Source organism: Schistocerca americana, chromosome 5, assembly GCF_021461395.2.
Source record: "Schistocerca americana isolate TAMUIC-IGC-003095 chromosome 5, iqSchAmer2.1, whole genome shotgun sequence".
Lineage (NCBI taxonomy): Eukaryota > Metazoa > Arthropoda > Insecta > Orthoptera > Acrididae > Schistocerca > Schistocerca americana.
This window is the reverse complement of record NC_060123.1, coordinates 556,481,610-556,504,547: the sequence shown is the minus strand read 5'-3', so window position 1 is coordinate 556,504,547 and position 22,938 is coordinate 556,481,610. Positions and strand designations below refer to the sequence as shown.

General features: G+C 40.2%; 1 protein-coding gene across 1 annotated transcript in view; it reads right to left on the bottom strand.

Annotated features, from left to right (window-relative positions):
- Positions 1-12,551: 12,551 nt before the first annotated feature.
- LOC124615858 (sodium- and chloride-dependent glycine transporter 1-like) overlaps positions 12,552-22,938 on the bottom strand; it is a 142,546-nt gene continuing 132,159 nt past the window's right edge. The window contains exons 13-15 of the mRNA XM_047144017.1: positions 19,504-19,604; positions 19,253-19,423; positions 12,552-12,886 (exon numbers count right to left, since the gene is read on the bottom strand). Coding sequence (XP_046999973.1) covers positions 12,785-12,886; positions 19,253-19,423; positions 19,504-19,604 — 374 coding nt within the window. The 3' untranslated portion in view covers positions 12,552-12,784. The remainder of the gene's footprint in view (positions 12,887-19,252; positions 19,424-19,503; positions 19,605-22,938) is intronic.

Here is a 22,938-nt window from a genome sequence, read left to right as displayed (position 1 = left end):
ACACATGGACTAGCTTAAAGATAAGTAGCTTTCTGTTGTGGTTAATAAAGAAACCTGTTAATACATGCGTGCAGTTTGTGTTGTAGAAAGAGGATACTGGCCACCAAACATCATCCTCTCCTTGCTTCCCAAGGTACAAGCCTACAGTGGCAATGAGACGACGCAAAAGTGGCGACGAGGATAATTCAGTGCAGATCAAAGTTAATCAACTTGGCCGATGATTTTGTTTGCTTCTCTTGTGTCTTAGCTTGCAGGGGCAATCATTTTACTAATTTGTTGTTGTTTGTTCCTTCATGTACTCGGAGGAGGGGAGCCACAGAACTAATCAAATTTCTCTTTTCAGAGGCTTTGCTTGCCTTTTGCTACAACATATTTGTGTAAACCATGGCTACCCCACACCCTTCACCTCTGCCCCTGCTCCTCAGGCACAGACGGCCAATGTGATGGATCTAACACAAATTTTTCAGTTTCAGAACCAACAAATTGCTACCTTGTTAACAATGGTACAACTTCTGGCTGCACAAGCTGGGTTGGCCGCACAACAACTACTGAGCAACCGATCAACCAATAAGTGCTGCTGACCAGCATACCACTGTTCTGGCAGTTTAACAACATGGAAGAGGAGTGGCTTGAATACCTGACACAGTTCCAACCACATTGTGAAGTTCATCGAGTTAGAGGTACTGTAAAGCTACAACACTTCCTTTGCATTGCGGGGCCGCATGTTTCAGGTTAATACAAAAACTATTCCCAACTGGGTCTCCCGATGAACTCAGTTATGACCAAGTAATCGCTGCATTAACTCAGTATAATGACCAACAAGTTCAAATAGTTGCAAGTTCTTTCGCTTGCAGAAAAAGTGGTAACAGGTGTACCATCAATGGTAGACAGAATTAACAGGCATGACTAGGAAGTGTAAATTGAAATGTAGTTGTGGCAACTTTTACAGTGATTCAATGATTAGGGATGCAATAACATTCAGAACATATGATTCAGGTGCCATAGCAGCTGATAAGTTTGACCAGGCCCAGATTGTTGGGTCGAGTCACCCCTCACTTGCAACTGCCCCAAGCAGCCACAACAGCAAGCGTGTACACAGCCGTGCAGACAGCCATGTAGACAGGTAAACGGACCTGTGAACTTAGTGAAGTCTTGCCCTAGATGTTTTTCTTGCCATAAAAGTCAGGATTGCCCATCATGTAACGCAAAGTGTTATATGTGTGGAAAAAAAAGCCATGTCCAAGCAGTTTATTTGCAATGGCACAAAAACTCCAATTTTGCCCACTCCCAGAAAAAACAGGCTCTTGTACATACAGTGAATGGTGTGTTTTCGAAACCTAAAATAGGTTCTGACAAAAGTAAGATTAAGGCTGTTCCTCATTCTCGCCCTAGTGCTGTGCAGTGCCTTTCTAACAAACTATTCATCTCATTATGCATTGCTGGCCGCTATGTGAACTTGCAGTTAGACACAGGTGCCTCAGTAACTTTGCTTGATTGTGCCACGTACGAATAGTTGGGCTCACCACGCCTTTCTAAATCTAGCAAGCACCTCACTGCTTACAATGGACAGGAAATTCCAGTGCTCGGACTGTGTAGTTTGCCTGCCACTTAACAAATCTCACAGTAGGATATTGAATTTTACCATGCTGAAATCAAGAGACAGTGAGAACATTTTCGATTTCGATACCTTGTATTTGTTTGGCCTTTCAAGAATGTAGTTTACATATCGGCTTTTGCACTGAAAGATAGTGTCACTAGCTTGCTTAAAGAATTTCCTGAACTATTTTCAGATGGAATGGGAAAAGCTACTAACTTTTTAGCACATGTTACACTGAAAGACAATGCACAGCCAAAGTTTTTCCAGGCCTGGCCTCTTCCAATTGCTTTAAGAGACAAAGTAGTCAGTGAATTGAAAGAATTGCAAGATAATGGTGTAATTGCTCTGATTCAAGCTAGTCAGTGGGCAAGTCCTCTTGTTTTATCGCCTAAGCTTTCTAGTCACATTCACATGTGTGTTGACTTCAAGCCTACAGTCAACCCAGAGGCAGTAATTAACAGACACTTATCCGTTACCTTGCCCTGAGGAACTTGGACGAGCTTGGTGCAGGACGTTACTTTCCTGAGAGAGTTTTTCGTGATGCCTACTTGCAGATTCCATTGGATGAAGAATCACTGAAAGTGTTTGTTGTAAATACACACTTATTCAGGTATTTGCATTTGCCCTATGGCAGTGCTTCCACACTCAACTTTTTTCAATGTTACTTGGAACAGCTGACTGCAAAAGTGCCATTATGTTCAAACAACGTTGACAATATTATTGTCTTGGGTCATACACTGGAGGAACACATTGCCAATTTGCATACTTTTTTTTTAGTGTTGTCAGATGCAAGACTAAAGTGTCATCTTGAAAAGTGTGACTTGTTTCACACTGAACTACAGTACATAGGTCATGTGATAACCAGTCAGGGTACGCATCCCTTCCAATCTCATTTGCTTGCAATCCTTGCTCTACCTGTTCCTTGCAATGTGTCTGAACTGCAGTCAGTACTAGGCAAGATGACATACTACATTCGGTTCATACCGAATGCCGCTCAGATTGCGGTTCCATTGCATTGCAAAAATGTGCCTTTTGTGTGAACCAGAGACTGTCAACACACCTTTCAGAAGCTCAAAAATGCCTTGCTCAGTGACAGATGTTTAGTGCATTTGGACCCTGCCAAGCCAGTAGTCTTGCAGGTCAACACTTCTTCCTCCTACGAAATCGGTGCTGAGCTTTCCCACAGAATTGATGCACAAGACAGACCTACCACTTTTGCCTCAAAATTGTTCACTCATACTCAGTGCAAATAATCTTAAATAGAAAAAGAGGCTCTTGCTATTGTGTATGGTGTGATGAAATTCCTTTGCTATTTGTATGGTAACAAGTTCTATTTAGTGACAGATCACAAGCCTTTGCAGTCCTTGTTTCATCCATCAAAGCCAGTTCCTACACACACTGCTCAAAAATTGCAGTGATGGGCTTTGTTGCTTTCGCAGTATTAGTATGAAAATAAATGAAATGAGCGTGTGGCATTGTTGGCTGGGAGGTTCCATCCAGGGAAATTCGGTCGCCGAGTGCAAGTCTTATTTCAGTTGACACCACATTGAGCAAATTGTGTGCCGGTGATGAGGATGAAATGATGATGATGACAACATAACACCCAGTCCACAAGCAGAGGAAAGTCTCCAACCTGGCTGGGAATCGAACCTGGGTCCGCTGCATGGGAGGCAAGCACTTTACCCCTCAGGTAAGCATGCGGACATATCAGTATGAAATTGCGTACAAGCCTATGGCAAAGCTTAGTAATGCAGACACCCTATCTCGTCTTCTGATTGGCCCAGACTGATTTTGATGCATCTGCCACATCTTTTTGCCAAATCAGTGCACAGGACTCTGAATTGCTGGAATCTTTTCCCTTGCACTACAGAAAAATTGCACAGGCCATGGAAGCAGACTAAGATATCAAACTTTTGTTGCATTATGCTTGCATGTCCTGGCCTTGTTCAGTGAACAGTATCCAGAACTCACTTTTGCGTTGATATTTTGCACGTCAGCATAACCTTTCAGTTCAACAGGGTGCAATTCTAGTTCAGAATGACAGTGGACAATCACATGTGCTTATTCCCAAAGTGTTGCAAAAGGATGTGTTACGATTGCTCCATCAAGGACATTGGGGAACTGTTTGCACTAAACAGTTAGCATGCCAGTACTGTGCTGGGCAGGGCATAGATGCCCACATTGAACAGATGATGCCACAATGTCGTGCATGCATGGAAAACCAATCCGCTCCGCCACAGGCATTCTCAGCTTGGCCTAAGACTCAACTGCCACAGCAACGAGAGCACATTGACTTTGTAGGACCATTATGGAACACTCATTGGCTCATAGTGGTAGATTCTTTTAGCAAGTTTCCATTTGTGGTGCCTATGGCTTCTACCACATCACATAGCACCATTCAAGCGTTGGCCTCCATATTTTGCATTGAAGGATTGCCAGAAGTACTTGAGTCGTACAATGGACCACAGTTCACTTCACATGATTTTGAACAGTTTTGTGTGCAGAATGACATTCATTATCTCAGAAGTGCTCCGTTTCACCTGCAGGCCTATGGAGAAGCAGAATGCTTCATACTCACTTTTAAGCAACATATGGCCAAGCTTCGCACCACCCACACACCAGAACAGGCGCTGCAACTCTTTTTCGCCTCCTATCGCTTCCACACTTGAGACGGACCATCACCGGTGGATCTTTGGCATGCCAACGGCCATTGGATGCTGCTAGCCCCACTGCAACATCTGGTGCCGCCAATGGTCCACAAGTATCGCTTTGCACCACGTGATCTTGTTCTTTTCAGGGTTATGGCAACCATGGGCAATGGGAAAGAGGTGTAATCCAGGAATGCACTGGCTCTTATGCGTGTTTGATTGCAGGTCCTGATGGTTTGCAGCACCACCACCAGAACCAACTTTGTGCATGTCATTTGTCCCGTGATTCTGCTGCTTTTCTTCCCCCAAATCCGTGGCCTCACTGGTCTGCGCGGCCTGTGCAGCTGCCCTCTGATGTCACTAGGGCACCCCAGGAGGAGTGAACGGACGATACATCTTCGTCCCTGCACTCCCTGCTCACCAACCCCATGGACCTGGACCTGCCATCGCTGTCCATGCCACAGGAAGTGTCCTCAGGCCTAGACATGTGCCCTGGCAGCACTTTTCAGGAAGATGTTCCTGTTGCCTCGCAAGCCAGACAGTGGAGTATGGTCGGGAGTACACCGTCCTCCACAGCTACAGCTCCTGGGCTCATCTCTATGTCCAGAGTCCTGCCTCCCTCCCTGTTGACATTTGCAGCCTCACTATATGACAGCGGTGCAGCATTTCGGGAGGGGTGGAGGGCGGGGGAGTAATGTGCTGGTGTAAACTGTCGCCAGCACACCGGTCGGCGAAGAGCTTGCAAGAAGATCGATAACAGGCACTGAATTAAGTGTGCCTGTCAAGAGAGAGGCCAAAGACAGTCTTGCAAGCAACATGCCACCAATGCCCTCTTGACTGCCAGTATTTAGATCGCCGCTGAGGAGTGGAGGACCAGTCAGTCACAGAATCACCTAGTAAGTTGCAGTCAGAGTTGCAGTCACAGAGAGTCGGAGTCAGTACCAAGCGACCAGAGTGTGTACATAGCGGTACTTGTACCTCTTCAGCAGTGAGGCTAACATGGACTATTACAAAAGAGCTTTTACCACAACACGTGGACTAGCTTAAAGATAAGTAGCTTTCTGTTCTGGTTAGTAAGGAATGCTGTTAATACACATGTGCAGTTTGTGTTGTAGAAAGGAGATACCAGGGAGAAGCAATCTGGGTGGTGGGGGTAATGATGAGGCTGGGAAGGGAACTGATAGCAGGTTTTTAACAAGCCCAATATGATTGAATATGGGAGTGGGGGAAAAGGTAAGGTTTTTCCAAAAAGCTCCTTTCTGCCATGGATCTCCCCACAAATATATCACTTGCTAGGGAAATTTCACTTGCACTTCATGCTCAAGTCAAGAAAGAATTACCCAGATTGATAAATCTCGGCATGATGGAACAGTCAGTGGGCTACGCCTCTGGTGATTATCAAGAAACCAATGGGCAAGGCCTCTATTGATATGACCGGTTGGTTTTTGGCATTGGAAGTGCATCTGCTGTTTTTTAATGTTACTTGAAACAGCTTAGTCAACAAATTCCTTGTGGTATAAATTATCTCAATGACAATGTTGTTACCAGTGTTGCTACTGAGGATCATCTGCTCAATGTTTGGCGTTTGTTTCATATCTTGTGGGAAATGGGTCTTAGCGAAACTTAGAGAAGTCACAGTTCTTCCAGCCTTCTATATGGAAATGAGTGTTTGGCATCATAGAATACTTGGGTCATATTATCTGTCCTCGCAGGATCCAGCCAAGTGACGGCCACATAGCGGCTATTGCGACCCTTTTCCAGCTGCCTAATGTAAAGCATTCTTAGGTAAAGATGGGTACTATTACAAGTTTCTTCTGCAGGTGGCTTACATTTCCTGTCCAAAAAAAGATGCAGCACTTGTATGGATTCCTGTCTGTGACCACATGTTAAAGAAGTTGAAAGATGGTTATGTTCCACCTAGTGTGTGGTCACCTATTAACTGGCACTACAACTTGTGGTTGTGGTTATGACTGAAGCATTGAAGTGTGACATGAGGGCCATGTTGTCTCAATGTTGACCTGAAGGTTCAGAACAGACCATCACTTTCTCATCGAAGATGCTTAATGAAGCACGGAAGAATTATTCTCAAATCAAGAAGGAAATCTTCAGTTATTAATGCTATTAAGAAATTTTGTGTGTTTGTAAATGGTGTTAAGTTTCATTTGATAACTGATCACAAGCCATTAGTGTCTCCTTTTGGTCCTGCAGTGCACTTGCCACACAAGATAGCACATGGACTGCCCTGTTTGTGAGTAGATACAGTTTCGACCCATGGCATAACATTCAAATACTGATGCTCCTTCTTGTCTGCCAATGGGGCCTGAGCCTAGATAAAGTGCTTTGTTTTTACCTCAGTGAGGAAGCTCACCATACAGTTCTGATTAACAGTGCTTGTGTTGCTCAAGCCATCACTGACAACCTCATTCTTTGTGAAGTGCTCAGATATATTCAGCAGGTGTAGCCTGTGCAACATCCAGCATAGGCCTCAGATTCCATCCGAAATTTTTTTTTGTTGCGACAGACTTACCTTAGTTGATGGTGTTCTAGTCTTCTCTACAGAAAACACTGCCCTATGTGAGGTGGTTCCTGTGGCTCTCTGAAGCAGCATTCTCCGTCTTCTGCACGAGGACCATTGGGGAATCTCACACCCAAAGATGCTGGATCGCCATCATGTGTATTGCCTTGGCATAGTCTTGGAGATCAAACTTTTAATTGCTGCATGCTATGAATGTGCAGGTCATCAGGCTGCACTCCAGAAAAGTTATTCTCCATGGCCGGAGCTCCCACAGCTGTGGGAGTGTGTTCATATCAACTATGCCAGCCCCTTCTGGGACACCTGTTGGTTGGTCTTCATTGCTTACTCCAGGTTTGTGTACATTGTCAACTTTGCTTCACTACAGCTGAGGCAACGATATGGGCTCTCATGAGAACATTCCCATGGAAGGACAACCCCACACATGGCAATGGGCAACAGTCCTCTATTCATCTTAGGCTTTTCATGATTTTTGTGCTTACCTTGGTATACAGCATGTGCATGAACTTCCATTCCACCCTCAGTCAAACAGGGAGGTGGAATGCCTCGCCCACATGTCTGAGACATGGATGAAGAAATATATTGGCAATGTTACAGTGAACATTATCAGGAGAAAGAAAACTAGGGTTGTACGGATCGGAGCGTGGAATGTCAGATCCCTTAATCGGGCAGGTAGGTTAGAAAATTTAAAAAGGGAAATGGATAGGTTAAAGATAGATATAGTGGGAATTAGTGCAGTTCGGTGGCAGGAGGAAAAAGACTTTTGGTCAGGTGAATACAGGGTTATAAATACAAAATCAAATAGGGGTAATGCAGGAGTAGGTTTAATAATGAATAAAAAAAATAGGAGTGCGGGTAAGCTACTGCAAACAGCATAGTGAACACATTATTGTGGCTAAGATAGACACGAAGCCCATGCCTACTACAGTAGTACAAGTTTATATGCCAACTAGTTCTGAAGATGATGAAGAAATTGAAGAAATGTATGAGGAGATAAAATAAATTATTCAGATACTGAAAGGAGACGAAAATTTAGCAGTCATGGGTGACTGGAATTCGATAGCACGAAAAGGAAGAGAGGGAAACGTAATAGGTGAATATGGATTGGGGGTAACAAATGAAAGAGGAAGCAGTCTGGTAGAATTTTGCACAGAGCATAACTTAATCATAGCTAACACCTGGTTCAAGAATCATGAAAGAAGGTTGTATACATGGAAGAAGCCTGGAGATACTAGAAGGTATCAGATAGATTATATAAGGGTAAGACAGAGATTTAGGAACCAGATTTTAAATTGTAAGACATTTCCAGGGGCAGATGTGGACTCTGACCACAATCTATTGGTTATGAACTATAAATTGAAACAGAAGAAACTGCAAAAAGGTGGGACCTGGATAAACTGACTAAACCAGAGGTTGTATGGAGTTTCAGGGAGAGCATAAGGGAATGATTGACAGGAATGGGGGAAAGAAATACACTAGAAGAAGAAAGTGTAGCTTTGAGGGACGAAGTAGTGAAGGCAGAAGAGGATCAAGTAGGTAAAAAGACGAGGGCTAGTAGAAATCCTTGGGTAACAGAAGAACTATTGAATTTAATTGATGAAAGGAGAAAATATAAAAATGCAGTAAATGAAGCAGACAAAAAGAAATACAAACGTCTCAAAAATGAGATCGACAGGAAGTGCAAAATGGCTAAGCAGGGATGGCTAGAGGACAAATGTAAGGATGTAGAGGCTTATCTCACTAGGGGTAAGATAGATACTGCCTACAGGAAAATTAAAGAGGCCTTTGGAGACAAGAGAACCACTTGTATGAATATCAAGAGCTCAGATGGAAACCCAGTTCTAAGCAAAGAAGGGAAAGCAGAAAGGTGGAAGGAGTATATAGAGGTTCTATACAGGGGCAATGTTCTTGAGGACAATATTATGGAAATGGAAGAGGATGTAGATGAAGATGAAATTGGAGATACGATACTGCGTGAAGAGTTTGACAGAGCACTGAAAGACCTTAAAGCGAAAAAAGACCCCAGTAGTAGACAACATTCCATTAGAACTACTGACAGCCTTGGGAAAGCCAGTCCTGACAAAACTCTACCATCTGGTGAGCAAGATGTATGAGACAGGCAATACCCTCAGACTTCAAGAAGAATATAATAATTCCAATTCCAAAGAAAGCAGGTGTTGACAGATGTCAAAATTACCGATCTATCAGTTTAATAAGTCACGGCTGCAAAATAATAACGCAAATTCTTTACAGACGAATGGAAAAACTGGTAGAAGCCGACCTCGGGGAAGATCAGTTTGGATTCCATAGGAATATTGGAACATGTGACGCAATACTGACCCTACGACTTATCTTAGAAGATAGATTAAGGAAAGGCAAACCTATGTTTCTAGCATTTGCAGACTTAGAGAAAGCTTTTGACAATGTTGACTGGAATACTCTCTTTCAAATTCTGAAGGTGGCAGGGGTAAAATACAGGGACCAAAGACTATTTACAATTTGTACAGAAACAAGATGGCAGTTATAAGAGGCGAGGAACATGAAAGGGAAGGAGTGGTTGGGAAGGGAGTGAGACAGGGTTCTGGCCTCTCCCCGATGTTATTCAATCTGTATATTGAGGAAACAGTAAAGGAAACAAAAGAAAAATTTGGAGTAGGTATTAAAATCCATGGAGAAGAAATAAAAACTTTGAGGTTCGTCAATGACATAGTAATTCTGTCAGAGACAGCAAAGGACTTGGAAGAGCAGTTGAACGGAATGGACAGTGTCTTGAAAGGAGGATATAAGATGAACATCAACAAAAGCAAAATGAGGATAATTGAATGTAGTCAAATTAAGTCGGGTGATGCTGAGGGAATTAGATTAGGAAATGAGACACTTAGAGTAGTGAAGGAGTTTTGCTATTTGGGGAGCAAAATAACTGATGATGGTCGAAGTAGAGAGGATATGAAATGTAGACTGGCAATGGCAAGGAAAGCGTTTCTGAAGAAGAGAAATTTGTTAACATTGAGTATAGATTTAAGTGTCAGGAAGTCATTTCTGAAAGTATAAGAGTGAAACATGCACGATAAATAGTTTGGACAAGAAGAGAATAGAAGCTTTCAAAATGTGGTGCTATAGAAGAATGCTGAAGATTAGATGGATAGATCATATAACTAATGAGGAAGTATTAAATAGAATTGGGGAGAAGAGGAGTTTGTGGCACAACTTGACTAGAAGAAGGGATCGGTTGGTAGGGCATGTTCTGAGGCATCAAGAGATCACCAGTTTATATTGGAGGGCAGTGTGGAGGGTAAAAATCGTAGAGGGAGACCAAGAGATGAATACAGTAAGCAGATTCAGAAGGATGTAGGTTGCAGTAGGTACTTGGAGATGAAGAAGCTTGCACAGGATAGAGTAGCATGGAGAGCTGCCTCCACTAGAGCCAGTGCTCCACCCTCATGCCCGGTCCCCAAGTCACTTCAGAGAGTTCGTTTCAGTATCAGTGGCCCTGGCTGCCAGCATCCAGCCCATGGTGGTCATAGTCAGGGCCAGTTGGCCACTATCCTTCTGTGCAGCCTGACAGGGAACTGTTCATGGTGCAGCACCCACTGACCAGGAACACCTACAAAGAAATGGATGTCACTTTCCTGAACTCCCAGTGCTGTCTCACATAATTGGGGAAGCATGGTGGAGTGACAACAGCATACAGGTGCCTCAACAAGGGGAGAGAACTGTGGTAACCCACAATTACCACACCAGTTGTGCTTCACCTCACCGTCTGTCAGAAGTCATCAGGACATGAGGTGGCCACAAGTAACTTGTCATTTGATCTGCCCATGCCAGCACACAGCAGCAAAATTCTGTCTCCAGGAGGCAGCACCTTCAGGCACTATGGACGGCTGCACCTCCCAGGTGGCTCACACAGCCACTCCAGTGCCACCATGCAGAGACAAGTGTAATTTGGTTATTTAACTGAGGAGCAAAGTGCATTCTTCCCGATTTTGAAATGTTCTTTGCAACTGAGAACTAAAGTCTGCTCTTGGATCTTGGATTGTTTACTTGGCACCAACATAGCTACGCACATGGACTCTGTATTGGACATATTTGTGGTTTATGTATTAAAATGATTGTATTATACTGGTGTTCTCAATTTTGTGTTGTAACAAGTATTATACCAACGCTGACAATACTAGTTTAATTTGAACTAAGTGAAAAATTAAAAATTTGAGTTGAAGAAGATGAGAAGGGTCAAGAGAAGAAAGAAATGAGAACGAGTGTAATTGTCTTACATCATCCACTTCATAATCTTATCCCTATATTCAACCTTATAAATCTCCTTTGGCTTATGAGTAAATGCAACTACCTGTTGTTTTTTGTGTTTGATTCTATCAAAAGAAAAATTCTCTCAAGAAAACTATAACATTATTAGACAGAATACATATCTTCAGAGGAAATGTCAGTACTGCTGAGAGACACATGTACCTGTGAGAGAACATACATTCTCTTACCTCTGAAATTACTAGTTTCTTCTCTGGGGGGAAGAGAGAAGGATAGACTGGGGAAGGTTAAAAAGGAAGGGCAAGTCACTCTGACTGCAGGATGAGAGGGAAAGACATGTTGAGAGTACAAGGGGAGTAAAGTTGTACGTTAACTGACAGAAGCAGTTACTGCAAGCTGCTTCTGTAAAGTACAGGGGTTGGAAATTAAATAGTGTCAACTATTTCTTCACAACCAATATTAAAGAGTTACTTTGCACCTGTTACTGTCCGTCAAAGTAGTCACCAGCATTGTGTAGAACCCGTTGCCAGTGATGATGAAGGCGTAGCCTACTGTTAGCAGAGGCTGTTCTGTTGATGGTGAGAATGGAGCGGTCTGCTGCCTGTCGAATCTCTGGAACAGTTCTGAAGTGAATGCCACGAAGTGGTTCCTTCATCTTCAGAATCAAATCAAAGTCACAAGGATTAAGTCTGGGGAATATGGTGGATGGTACAGTACTTCCCAGTCCCATCGACTGAACAGAGCAGCCACAGCTTGCACTGTATGTGCTTGTGCATTGTCATGCAAAATGATGGGTGGGTTGCACAGAAAGTGTCGCCACTTCTTTTGCAAAGTTGGTCGCAGTTGATGCTCCAAAAACGAATGGTAATACTGTGCATTGAGAAACGTAATGGGTTAGGAGAACAGCATCACAGTCGTACACGAGGATCACCATAACTTTCACCATACTGGGGCTCTGATGCAGTTTCAACTTTCGCAGCGACCCATGATGATACCATTCGTTGGATTGGTGTTTCAAAATGCCAAAAGTAGACTGAATAAGTCTTCCAGATAATTGGTTCACCTCTTTACCATTGTTCCAGGTTAGTCATTGGAAGTTATGATAACTGTGATTTTCCTTACTGCACCTGGCAAATTCTTCCTTAAGTGTTCTTGCATTTGTATTGCATTCATTATCAAATGATTTACTGAGGTTAAATCATTTTCATTAGAAAGAGCATGATTCTGTGTGAGTACCTTTGTAAATATCACTGGAAGCACTTTTTTAATACCGTTACTTAGCAGAAAGGGCAACTAAATTAGGTGAAGAAAGTACTTGTAGCTGTAAAAAAACATAAAAAATATTACTATGCTTATATTAAGCATCTCTATTTTGAACTTATTTGAGTGTTGTGGAAAGGACAATGTTGCAGGGAGACTGCCCGCACAAACACACACACACACACACACACACACACACACACACAGAGTGAGTAAAATGAGTGAGAGACAAATAGAGAACATGTAGACATACTATATAAAAATATTTATTGATCACATAAATAACTTTTCATAGTCTTATAAATGACAATGCATAATGGTATTACGTATTTACTGCCACCATTGTACCAGCTCAAGTGATTCTGAAACAGGCAGATGCCAGTATGTCATAGATGGCTAGAGAAAGTAACTGTATTCACGATCTGCTTTTAAGTGTATGGTTTTGAAAACAAGGCAAAGGAACATGAAAGAGTTAAAAATACTACTTCATCTGTTGGTATTGGATAAAATATGCTCCTTCCATGCAGCTCGGTTCTCTGGCAGAGCAGGACCCCATTCACTGCTTGCTTTCAGATGTTTCACAAGTCTCTGCAAAAGAAAATAAAAATGTAGACAGGGAAGAACATTGTGATCATGATGTTTCATCATTTTGTGGTCATGATATTTCATATTTTTTTGTTCAGTATTCCTTTTTGTTTATCTTTTTTAAAGCTTTCAGGCAATGAGACTCTAAGGGTATCACAATCATCTCTGAATTTATTTGTGGTTTAATTCACCATTGAAAAATAAGAAAGGATTCTTTTCAGGCTAATCTGATTCTTTTCATACTAATCATGTGTACACAATAACTCAGCACTTCTTGTGGATGTGCTGAGAGTGGAGGAATTGGTATTTAAGTTGACCTGTGTGAGCTTGTTCCAGTTACTGCCAATGTTAATTAGCAAACAATACTGTTTGGTATAACAGTGTTTTGTAATTTGTAGCAAGGTGAAGTCAATTTTGATTCTACAGAATATTTAAATCATTTTATCTTAGTATGTCAATTCTGATTCTTCAGAATATTTAAATCATTTTATCTTTGTATCTCATGTCTGCTGTTACAGAAATGTATAATCCAGCACAAGTAGGAGAAGGTGGGATAAAGTGGCCCAGAATGGTGCTGCTGCCTGCTGAGTGGTAAAAACTAGTTCTAATACACACCATCATTGTTGTCAGTGAGTTTCACAGTGGATGCCTGTCCCATTATTTTTTAAAGAAAATTTCCAGATTTTTCTGTCATCTGATGTAAGGTAAGTAAATTTTGCTATCTCACTGAAAAGCAGAGTAGTACTTTATTTTACAATATCAGAGCTTAAGCAACATCTTTTGGCTTACGAATGTAGTTCCTGTTTCTTTTGGTTTGATAGTTTTATCTGTGAACCATTAGTGCCGATATGGCATGCAATAATTTTTAATCTGTTTATCCCAGTTAGTTTCATATGTCACGCATAATACTACAGAGTGATTTCTAAATCCTTTTACATAAAAAGTCATAACCTGTCATTCTACCCTTTTGTGATAGTTCAGAATTAATTATCTGTTGTTATTTAAAATCATTTCTTTTATGTTATATTTGCCAAAATACAAAAATGTCATTGAAAACTGTCCACTGCAGCCATATTCTCTCAGATACTATGACATCAAGGCGTTAGAAAATGTATCCAAATGTGGGACACTGTTGCAATGGAAAATGCAACTGAGGTAATAAAGAATGATAAGACACCTTCTTCTGCAGCAGTAAAGCAATTTCATGTTCTATGTAATACACTAAAGAGTTATAGGAAAAAATAGACTTGTATTAGATTGTAAAATGATTATGAGAAGCTTATGGAGTATGCTCAATAAAGAACAAGAAATCTTTGATTGTGTTTTATGGATTCACAGTGAATGATCTATGGAGATTAGCATTCCAGTTGGCAGAGTGGAACAAAATATTGCATCATTTCAACATACTATGGGAGACGGCAGGCTGAGACAGCACCCTAATATTAGTCATAGTATCTCCACCTCGGTGGCCAGAAGACAAGCTTTTAACAAGGTCAATGTGGTCATGTTTTTTAATATCCGTTTAACAGTACAAGTGGAACAGAGTGGAAGAAAATACCACTTTGTTTCAACAAACAGTCAGGGTAGTACTCAAAGAGAGAACCCTAGCATTAGGCATTGGAAGCTTACCTCAATGGTAAGAGAACAAGTTTTTAATGAGGTCAACAATGGGAAGTTTTTTGATATTCTTAAAACAGTGCAAGAAAACAGTCTCATCCTACTCACAATATGTATAATGTGGATGACATCCTTGACAATTGAGTCCAAGAACAGCAAATTGTTTGCACTTACAGGAAGATTCCAAGCTGGTGGCGTTATTTTAGTCGAGAGAGGGTTGCTGTCTAGTTTTGGAGTATGTGTGTGTGCACTGCTCACTTAACCCTGTTAGGTCGGGAAACGTTGGCACTTTGTATGGCTTAAGAAAAACACATATAGATTATATTCATTATATATTTTTTTACTTGTAAATATTCAGTGTGATACTTTATAACATGTAGATTCAAAATATGCAGGCAGAAAGCTTTGCTCAGACGTAATATTGACTTTCATTTAATTTTTGAACTTGAAATATGAATGTGTGAAAATGTATGATTAATACACACTTCAGCAGTCCTAACTTCTACATAGCACTCTTCCCATCTCTTAATTCATTGGTCCCATGTAATTTCAGATGCTGATAGCTTTCATGAAGAATTAATGCTTCTGGAGAAGGTTTATAAAGAGAATGGCTGTACTTTGCATCAAATACAGAAGGCTATGCACAATTATAACATCATGAAGCAAGACTCTGAGGAGACTAATGACAACTATAGTCAACTGCATTCCTTCCATATGCCAGGGACATGTCGTCTAAAATAATTTGTTAAAGATGATTTACGATTGAAGAAGGTAGGTGTTTACAAAATTCCCTGTGAGTGTGGCTCTGTATATATAGGTCAGACAACACGAACGATTCAGAAACGCTGTGTAGAACACGAAAGACCCACCCCTCTGTGGCAACCTTTAAAATCAGCAGTGGCAGAACATTGCATTTCCATGGGACATTCAATGGAATACAATAATATCAAAATTTTAGCAACAGGTTCCAGCTTTTGGGACCCTATAATTAAAGAATCCATGGAAATACATCTTGCTGATAATTTAATGAATCATGATAATGGCTTTCAGCTTGATAAAAATAGGAATCCTATTATTGAAATGATGCGGTCATAACGGAATCGAAATGTTCAATTGATGCTCAGCGATTAGCTTGTTCTTACTTCACCAGTGCGGGCAGCACACACAACTTGGCTGCCTCGCACATGTCACCTCCTAATGCATGTGCTGTAAGCTGCCAGTACGATACTCATGTCCGGAATTCACTATAAATATCATGGCTGCATCAGGTCTCTTAAGTACTTCGTCTACTCACTTGAGGATGGCCGGTTTTCTCTGGGCTGAAATATCGTGGCAGAATGTTAATGGGATCCGGCTGCAAACCTGAAAATTACTGGATCACTTCATCTGTCCGTCCATTTGTTAAGAACCCTTTTTCTCAGGAATGGGTAGACATAGGACAATCAAATTTTCGTCATGCATTAAGGTCTGTGATCCCTTGGCAGTGTAAAATTTTATTCAGTCAAAAGATATGGCGATTTATGTCACACATTTGGATACTCAGAAACTCAATCATCAAAACCAATACGGTGTTTTTTGTTGGCCTAGAATCATGAAATTTGGCAAAAAGCAAGATTTCACAGTACTAGTAAATCTGAAACTTGTTACGGTTAGCCAAGAGTACTAATGCACTACTTCCTGGACTCAGGTAGGCACGCCGGCCCCGGATCGAATCTGCCCGGCGGATTATCAATGAGGGCCGGGATGTGGTTTTTTGTTTTGACGGTTTTCCACATCCCACTAGATGAATACTGGGCTGGTCCCCACATCCGGCCTCAGTTACACAGCTCAGACATTTGAAAATGTTTGCCACTCTTTCATGGCTTACAACGCAAACAGCTGGAGTACACTAATTCCGTCCCGGGGGGTATGGGGTGGTGACAGAAAGCGCATCCGGCCACCCTCTGCCACTAACATTGGCACATCCATATTAACAAGCCCGACCCTGCACTGGAGTGGGACAAAGGCCCAAAGGAAATTATGATGGTATCACATAAAAAACATCTTTTTTACCATTTGAACATACAGTGCATTCACCAACCATCAAAAACATAATAGAGCAACATTACTTCATGCAAACATAAAATATAAGTTGTAGTCATTTTTAGTAAGAAAATAAAAAAAAAAATTTGTATTGAATCTCCTATATCTACATATATAAACTGAAGTACCATGCTCATTTCTTTTTGTACATCCAGGCTAGCCTGAGGAACTACTGTAGAGATTTTTATACAGTCTTGGAACTCCTGGGACTGATATCTTGCCAGTATCTGTATCGAAAACAAGCAATAATCATCGAGAGTCTTGGTTTCCAGGCTAGATGAACTGTGTGTGTGTGTGTGTGTGTGTGTGTGTGTGTAACTCTCAGTGGCCAATTTTTTTATTGATTACATTGTGATTTTGCTTAACTGTCCAGTTTCTCTCTTATATTTTTCTTTTGATATACACTTAACTATCGCAAGTGCAGGTGCGCGTGTGCGCTCACACACACACACACACACACACACACACACACACACACACACACACACAGTTCATCTAGCTTGGAAATCAAGACTCTCGATGATTATTGCTTGTTTTCGATACAGATACTGGCAAGATATCAGTCCCAGGAGTTCCAAGACTGTATAAAAATCTCTACAGTAGTTCCTCAGAAATTCCTCTATGGAGTGAAAGGAGTTATCAAGGAGACATAATTACAGTTTGTGTTTGATGTTAGTTTCATGTTCAGCTACCTGCTACCTGTGGCTGTACTTGAGTATCAGTAGTTTTGTTTGTCCTAAAGTGTTTACATGGTTGCTTGTTTGGGTAAGCACAACTTGTGAAGCACCCCCTCTCATTCCGCCACCCTCCCTCCCCCACCAACTGTCCTAACATTCTATGTGGTGGCAGCAGTAGCATCACCCTCTTAGGGGGCTGATTATCTCCATACCAAATTTCACTGCAATTGGTTCAGTTGTTTAGTTATGAAAGCATGACTGACTGAGATACTTTGACATTTCACAATGTTAGTATGGAAGTATGGATTAAACATGTTGAGGGTTGTGTGAGCATTGTATTCTGCCTGTGATCACATGCCAGTAAAATGTGGATATTCCTTTATTGGCCAGGAGATCCTGTATGTCATGTTTGCCCGATTGGTGCAAGTCTTTTTATTTGACGCCAGTTTGGCAGCTTGCTTGTCAATGATTAGGACAGCACAGACACCCAGTCCTGAGTAGAGAAAGACCGGCTGGGCCAGGAATCAAACCTGAGACCTAATGATGAGGGTCACAAAGCTAACCAAAAGACCATGAGCTGTGGGCACGTATAAGTAGTTTTGTTGTGATGAGTGGTGATGGTATTAAAATAAAATTATTAAATAAACTGACGAAGAAATAAATAAATAGTTTGTAGTTTGGTGCAGCGCAAATTTTATAATATTTGTACATGCAATAACGTCAGCTGCCCTCACATGTCTGCCTGTTACCCACAGTTGCACCCACGTATCACAATAAGATGCTGCTGCAATAAGGGCTTCCCACATTCTACGTGTAACGGCACAACATCCTTCTGTTTTTTGTACAATGTTTTAATGACACTGTTGTTGTGAGTTTTTAAGTGTCTCAGAGGTTGTAAGAAATGTGTGATGCTCAGAAAATAAAATGTGATGGGCTTGTGACTGATGTTAAGATTAAACATATTGAGGATTGTGTAAGCATTGTATTCATTATGTTGAATCGTATTATGTAGAGCATATCAAATAATAAAAGCCCTTTCACAAATATGATAAAGCCCAAAAGTCAAAGGATAAATAGCTTTTTCAAAGAGGAATTATTGTTCCATATTTTGTGTTATATGCTTCAAATCAATAAATATCTTCTTCTACACCCTTTCTAAAATAACTTACTTTCTTCCTGTGTTCAAGCTATCCCCATAACGAATTTGATCAAAATTGGTTCATTGGTTTTGTCATGAAAGTGTAACAGACAGTTACTTTCACATTTATAATATTTTATAATAGTGAGGACTAAGTGTTTGTATCAACATAGATCAACAGATCCCATATTGTTCAGCAGATGCAAATAGTCCAGCATAGGTCAAATGTAGACTGACTTGGTAAAAATATGAGATACTTGGTATAGGACACACTGTGAAGTTAGCATGCAGTATGTTACAATATTAAGTAGTATCAGCTGACTTTTGTGGATATTTTCTTTTAAAGTTCTCGGAAGAATTTCTGTGTGTGAAGCAAACTCTTTAAAACTATTTTTATTGGGCTCCATTGATTCTGCTGCTAGATGCTTCAGTGCACAGTTGTTTCTGATTTCTCAGAAGCACAAAAAGTCAACATTTCTTTCAGAATTCTGTAGAAATCTTGAGCACCTCAATTTGGAGTACAACCCATCCCAAAATAAAAAAATGAAATTGTAACTGTATGTAAGAATTGTATGTTATTTCTTTTATTGAATATGAGTTACAGGGTGTTTGTTTTATTTTCTTTGCCCCAGAATTTCTTTACAGAAAGAAACAGTTGTCATAAAATGATTTTTGTCGGTCGGAATATGAATACCCTAACTCATCTCTCTCTCCCCCTCCCCCCGTCTCCCATCAGTTTTCATCCCCCTTTTTACTGAAAGCTTTTTGTTAGGGAAATCAGTTAATCATGTAATTATTAAGATGATACAAATTTTGAATGTTTAAATGTGTGTCATGAATGTTGTTTCTACTTACCTCATGCATACTTCCTTTCCCAGTGAGGAAGATTTTATAGACTGCATATCCTGGGATAAAGATCATTGAAGAGACAGCAGACATCCATCCTGTCGCAATGGCCCAGTCTGGATATTCAATATTGTTGTAGGAAATTCGTGTGTTGAAAAGTATCGTTGTGATGAAGATGAACTAGAACAGGGAACCCACATTGTTAGCCTAACTGTTGTTGTTACAAATGTATTATAATTCAGATAATTATTTATTATTACCGTTAGAATGCAGGGAGTGATGTACTTCCAACAGATTTTCCACCATATCTGAACTTTTTCATTCATCATAAATTCTATGTCTTGACAAAAATTTTCACAACCTGTAAATATGGTTGACATTTGTTAAGAGAAAATCAGTAAGATAATCTAAGGGGTAGTGAAAACTTAAAAACTGTTGACTGTGAACTTGTTTAGCCTGTTTATTGAAGTGCAATATGGTGTACGGAGTATGGCAACTAAATTGGCACTAGTTGCTGTTTGAATTTGCCCACTAGCTCACATCTTTGGACGGTGTATGCTATTTCGTGATGAAGTTTGGTATTCTCATCAGTTAAATAGTTGTAAACAAGAAATGACCCTACCAACATAAGTTTGGAGATTAACCAATGAATTGCAATTAAAAAAATGTCACATTGTTAGACAGATACCACTTAAAATTCTAAATTTAATTGTTCATGTAAAATCAACTGTTTTCAGCATCGCTAGGAATTTGTTGAGGAGTCTAGCGCCCAAATGCTGCTGGGAAAACAAAAATTAGTTGTTACTTCTTTGAAGTATGTTGAACTGATTGCCTTCAGGTTCTGTTGTGGTTAGACCAAATTTTTAGCTAGCTTCCAATTGGTTGGCATTGTTTTGAGTGATGGTGATACTGTACCATTTCATTTTTCATACAGATTGAAAATGTCAAAAGACAGTGTTTGATTGTAGTAACACTGAAGACTGAAAAGAAAGAGTCTGGTGATATACATGTACAGCATCACTGCACATACAAAAAGTTTTGTGCCAAACTGACTTGGGTGTCATCTCGTTTTGTTCAGACGAGTGTTCTCCCATTAAGGTAATTTTTTGTGCTTATAAAATTTGTTTTATTGCTCTGTAGGTTGCTCCGTCCCCTTTCTTGCTGGATTTCAAAAGTCATTCTCACTTCATTCAAGAGTTAAACATTGAAACAAGAAGTGTAACCACAAAAGAGCTATCAACTTCCCAGTGCAGAAGTATTCTTCCACATATGTCCTCAGTGCCATATCCTATGAGCAAAATCTTTCTAGGATCTCTTTTCCTTCAGTCTCTTCAAAGACAGATATCAATACTTTTACATCGCAGTCCACTTGTGTTAAAATTTTTTCTACCTTTTCGAGAATGTTATCACTCTATGGCAGGAAGATGTCTACGGTATGTTTCCAATTCTGAGAAGAGTCTCCAGTACTATGATGCAGAAATAGATTATAGATAGTGAATCCACAAAAGAACCCTCCACTATCCATTAATATGGCTAACTTCTTCCCAAATACTTGTTTCATTTTCATTATAGTCGTAACTACATTTTCTACTCAAATCTGTTTCCTGATCTTTTCTTTCCTTTCCTGTCTCTCCTTGTAGATCTCAACATGCTAGCTTGCTGACCAACCTTTTTAATAGTTTTCATGTCAAAAGTCCACATTTTATGAATTTGTGTTTATGTACAAAAAAGACTAAAATGGTTCATTAAAACAATCAATTTTACTGACATAAACTAAAAAATGAAAATAAACACTGACTGTTGTGAACTTTCCACTTCAGAAGCATTGGAAGCTTAGTTTTGAAAACCCAGTTTAGTTTACCAAAAACACTCCAAACCCTTTTTAGTTTTCTGTTTAATTTTTTCCATGTCATATCTTAAGCATCTCTAAATACAAAAACTCATCAACTGAGTCTTTGCCTTCATCGTTAATTTGTAGTCTTTTCTTTTCATTGTGTTTGCTTTATTTTATTCTTGTTATAATAAATTTTTAGATATAGTGTCAAACTTCCTTTATTAAATTCTTTCATTCATTATTGAAGCTCAAAACACTAGAGGATAATGGTATATTGTGCAGTATCCCTGTCAGAAGGATGCTTGCCCATTGACTTCATTAAAATCTAATTCTATTAGGGAAAAGTCTACAGTTTTTTTAAATCCTTGTTTGTCTCTTTTGTTGTGAAAAATTGTAATTACTGCATATTTCCAGTATTGGGTAAGTTTATTCCTTCACAAGCAAAATCCAAACTTCATCTAGCAAGATGTGGGTGCAGAAGTAGCTGGGTGTACCCTGCAGTTGCCAGAGTTTCCTTAGTACTCTGCTTCCAATAGTGTCCCACATGATATAGAATACGGACATCAACAGAACATTTTAATAGGACCCCAACCAGTGCACCCAAGGTATACTAGCCTGATAAACCCCTAGAATTGGGTAACACATATATAATGCTAAACTTCAGCAGAGTTATGCTCACAGCAATCTCAGCTCAGAGTTGAGTGATTCTGAATCTCAGTGTGGAATCAACCAACATGACAACATGAGCCCTCAAGTTTCTAGCCAGCCACTGGGCAGTAAGTCAGGTTTTGTGTACCTGTAATCCAAAGGGTAGCAGAGACTCATAATTAAAGCTGGTTCTTTAAACTTTGTTAGTTGACTTTCTTGGGATAGTTTCCGTCTATCTTCTAAAGTCTGCCAGTTCAGTTCTGTTCTGTCAACATCTCAGTGACTCCCTACCACATGCTAGACAGACCTTTAATGGTTTTTGCTGCCCTTCTCTGTAAAAGTTCAATACCACCTGCCGGTCCTATTTTTATGGTTCCGCACACTTGAGCAGTATTCTAGAATGGGTCGTGCTAGTGATTTATAAGCAATCTCCTTTGTAGACTGATTGCATTTTGCTAGTATGCTACCAATAAATCGAAGTCTGCTGCGTGCTTTACCCATGAGTGAGCTTATGTGATCATTCCATTTCATATCCCTACTGTTACACCCAAGTATTTGTATGAGTTTACAGATTCCAGCTGTGACTCACTAATATTGTATTCATAGGATACTGTTTTTGTCTTTTGTGAAGCGCACAAGTTTACAGCTTCGAACATTTAAAGCAAGTGTAAGTCATTCAAAGACTTTGAAATCTTATTAAGGTCTGACAGAATATTTGTACAACTTCATTCAGATTGTATTTCACTGTAGATAACTGCATCATCTGCAAAAAGTTTGTTACTACTAATATTGTCTGCTGGACCATTAATGTACAAGATGAAAAGCAATGGACCCAACATGCTTCCTGGGTACACCTGAAGTTAACTTCTATGTCTGTCATGACTCACCATTGGAGATAACATGCTGCATCCTCCATCCCATGAAATCTTCAACCCAGTCACATATTTTGTCTGATACCCCATATGATTATACTTTTGAAAATAAACATAGGTGTGATACTTCGTTAAATGATTTATATATATATATATATATTATATGAATGTCTGCTTGTGTCTGTGTATGTGCAGATGGATATGTGTGTGTGTGCGAGTGTATACCCGTCCTTTTTTCCCCCTAAGGTAAGTCTTTCTGCTCCCGGGATTGGAATGACTCCTTACCCTCTCCCTTAAAACCCACTTCCTTTCGTCTTCCCCTCTCCTTCCCTCTTTCCTGA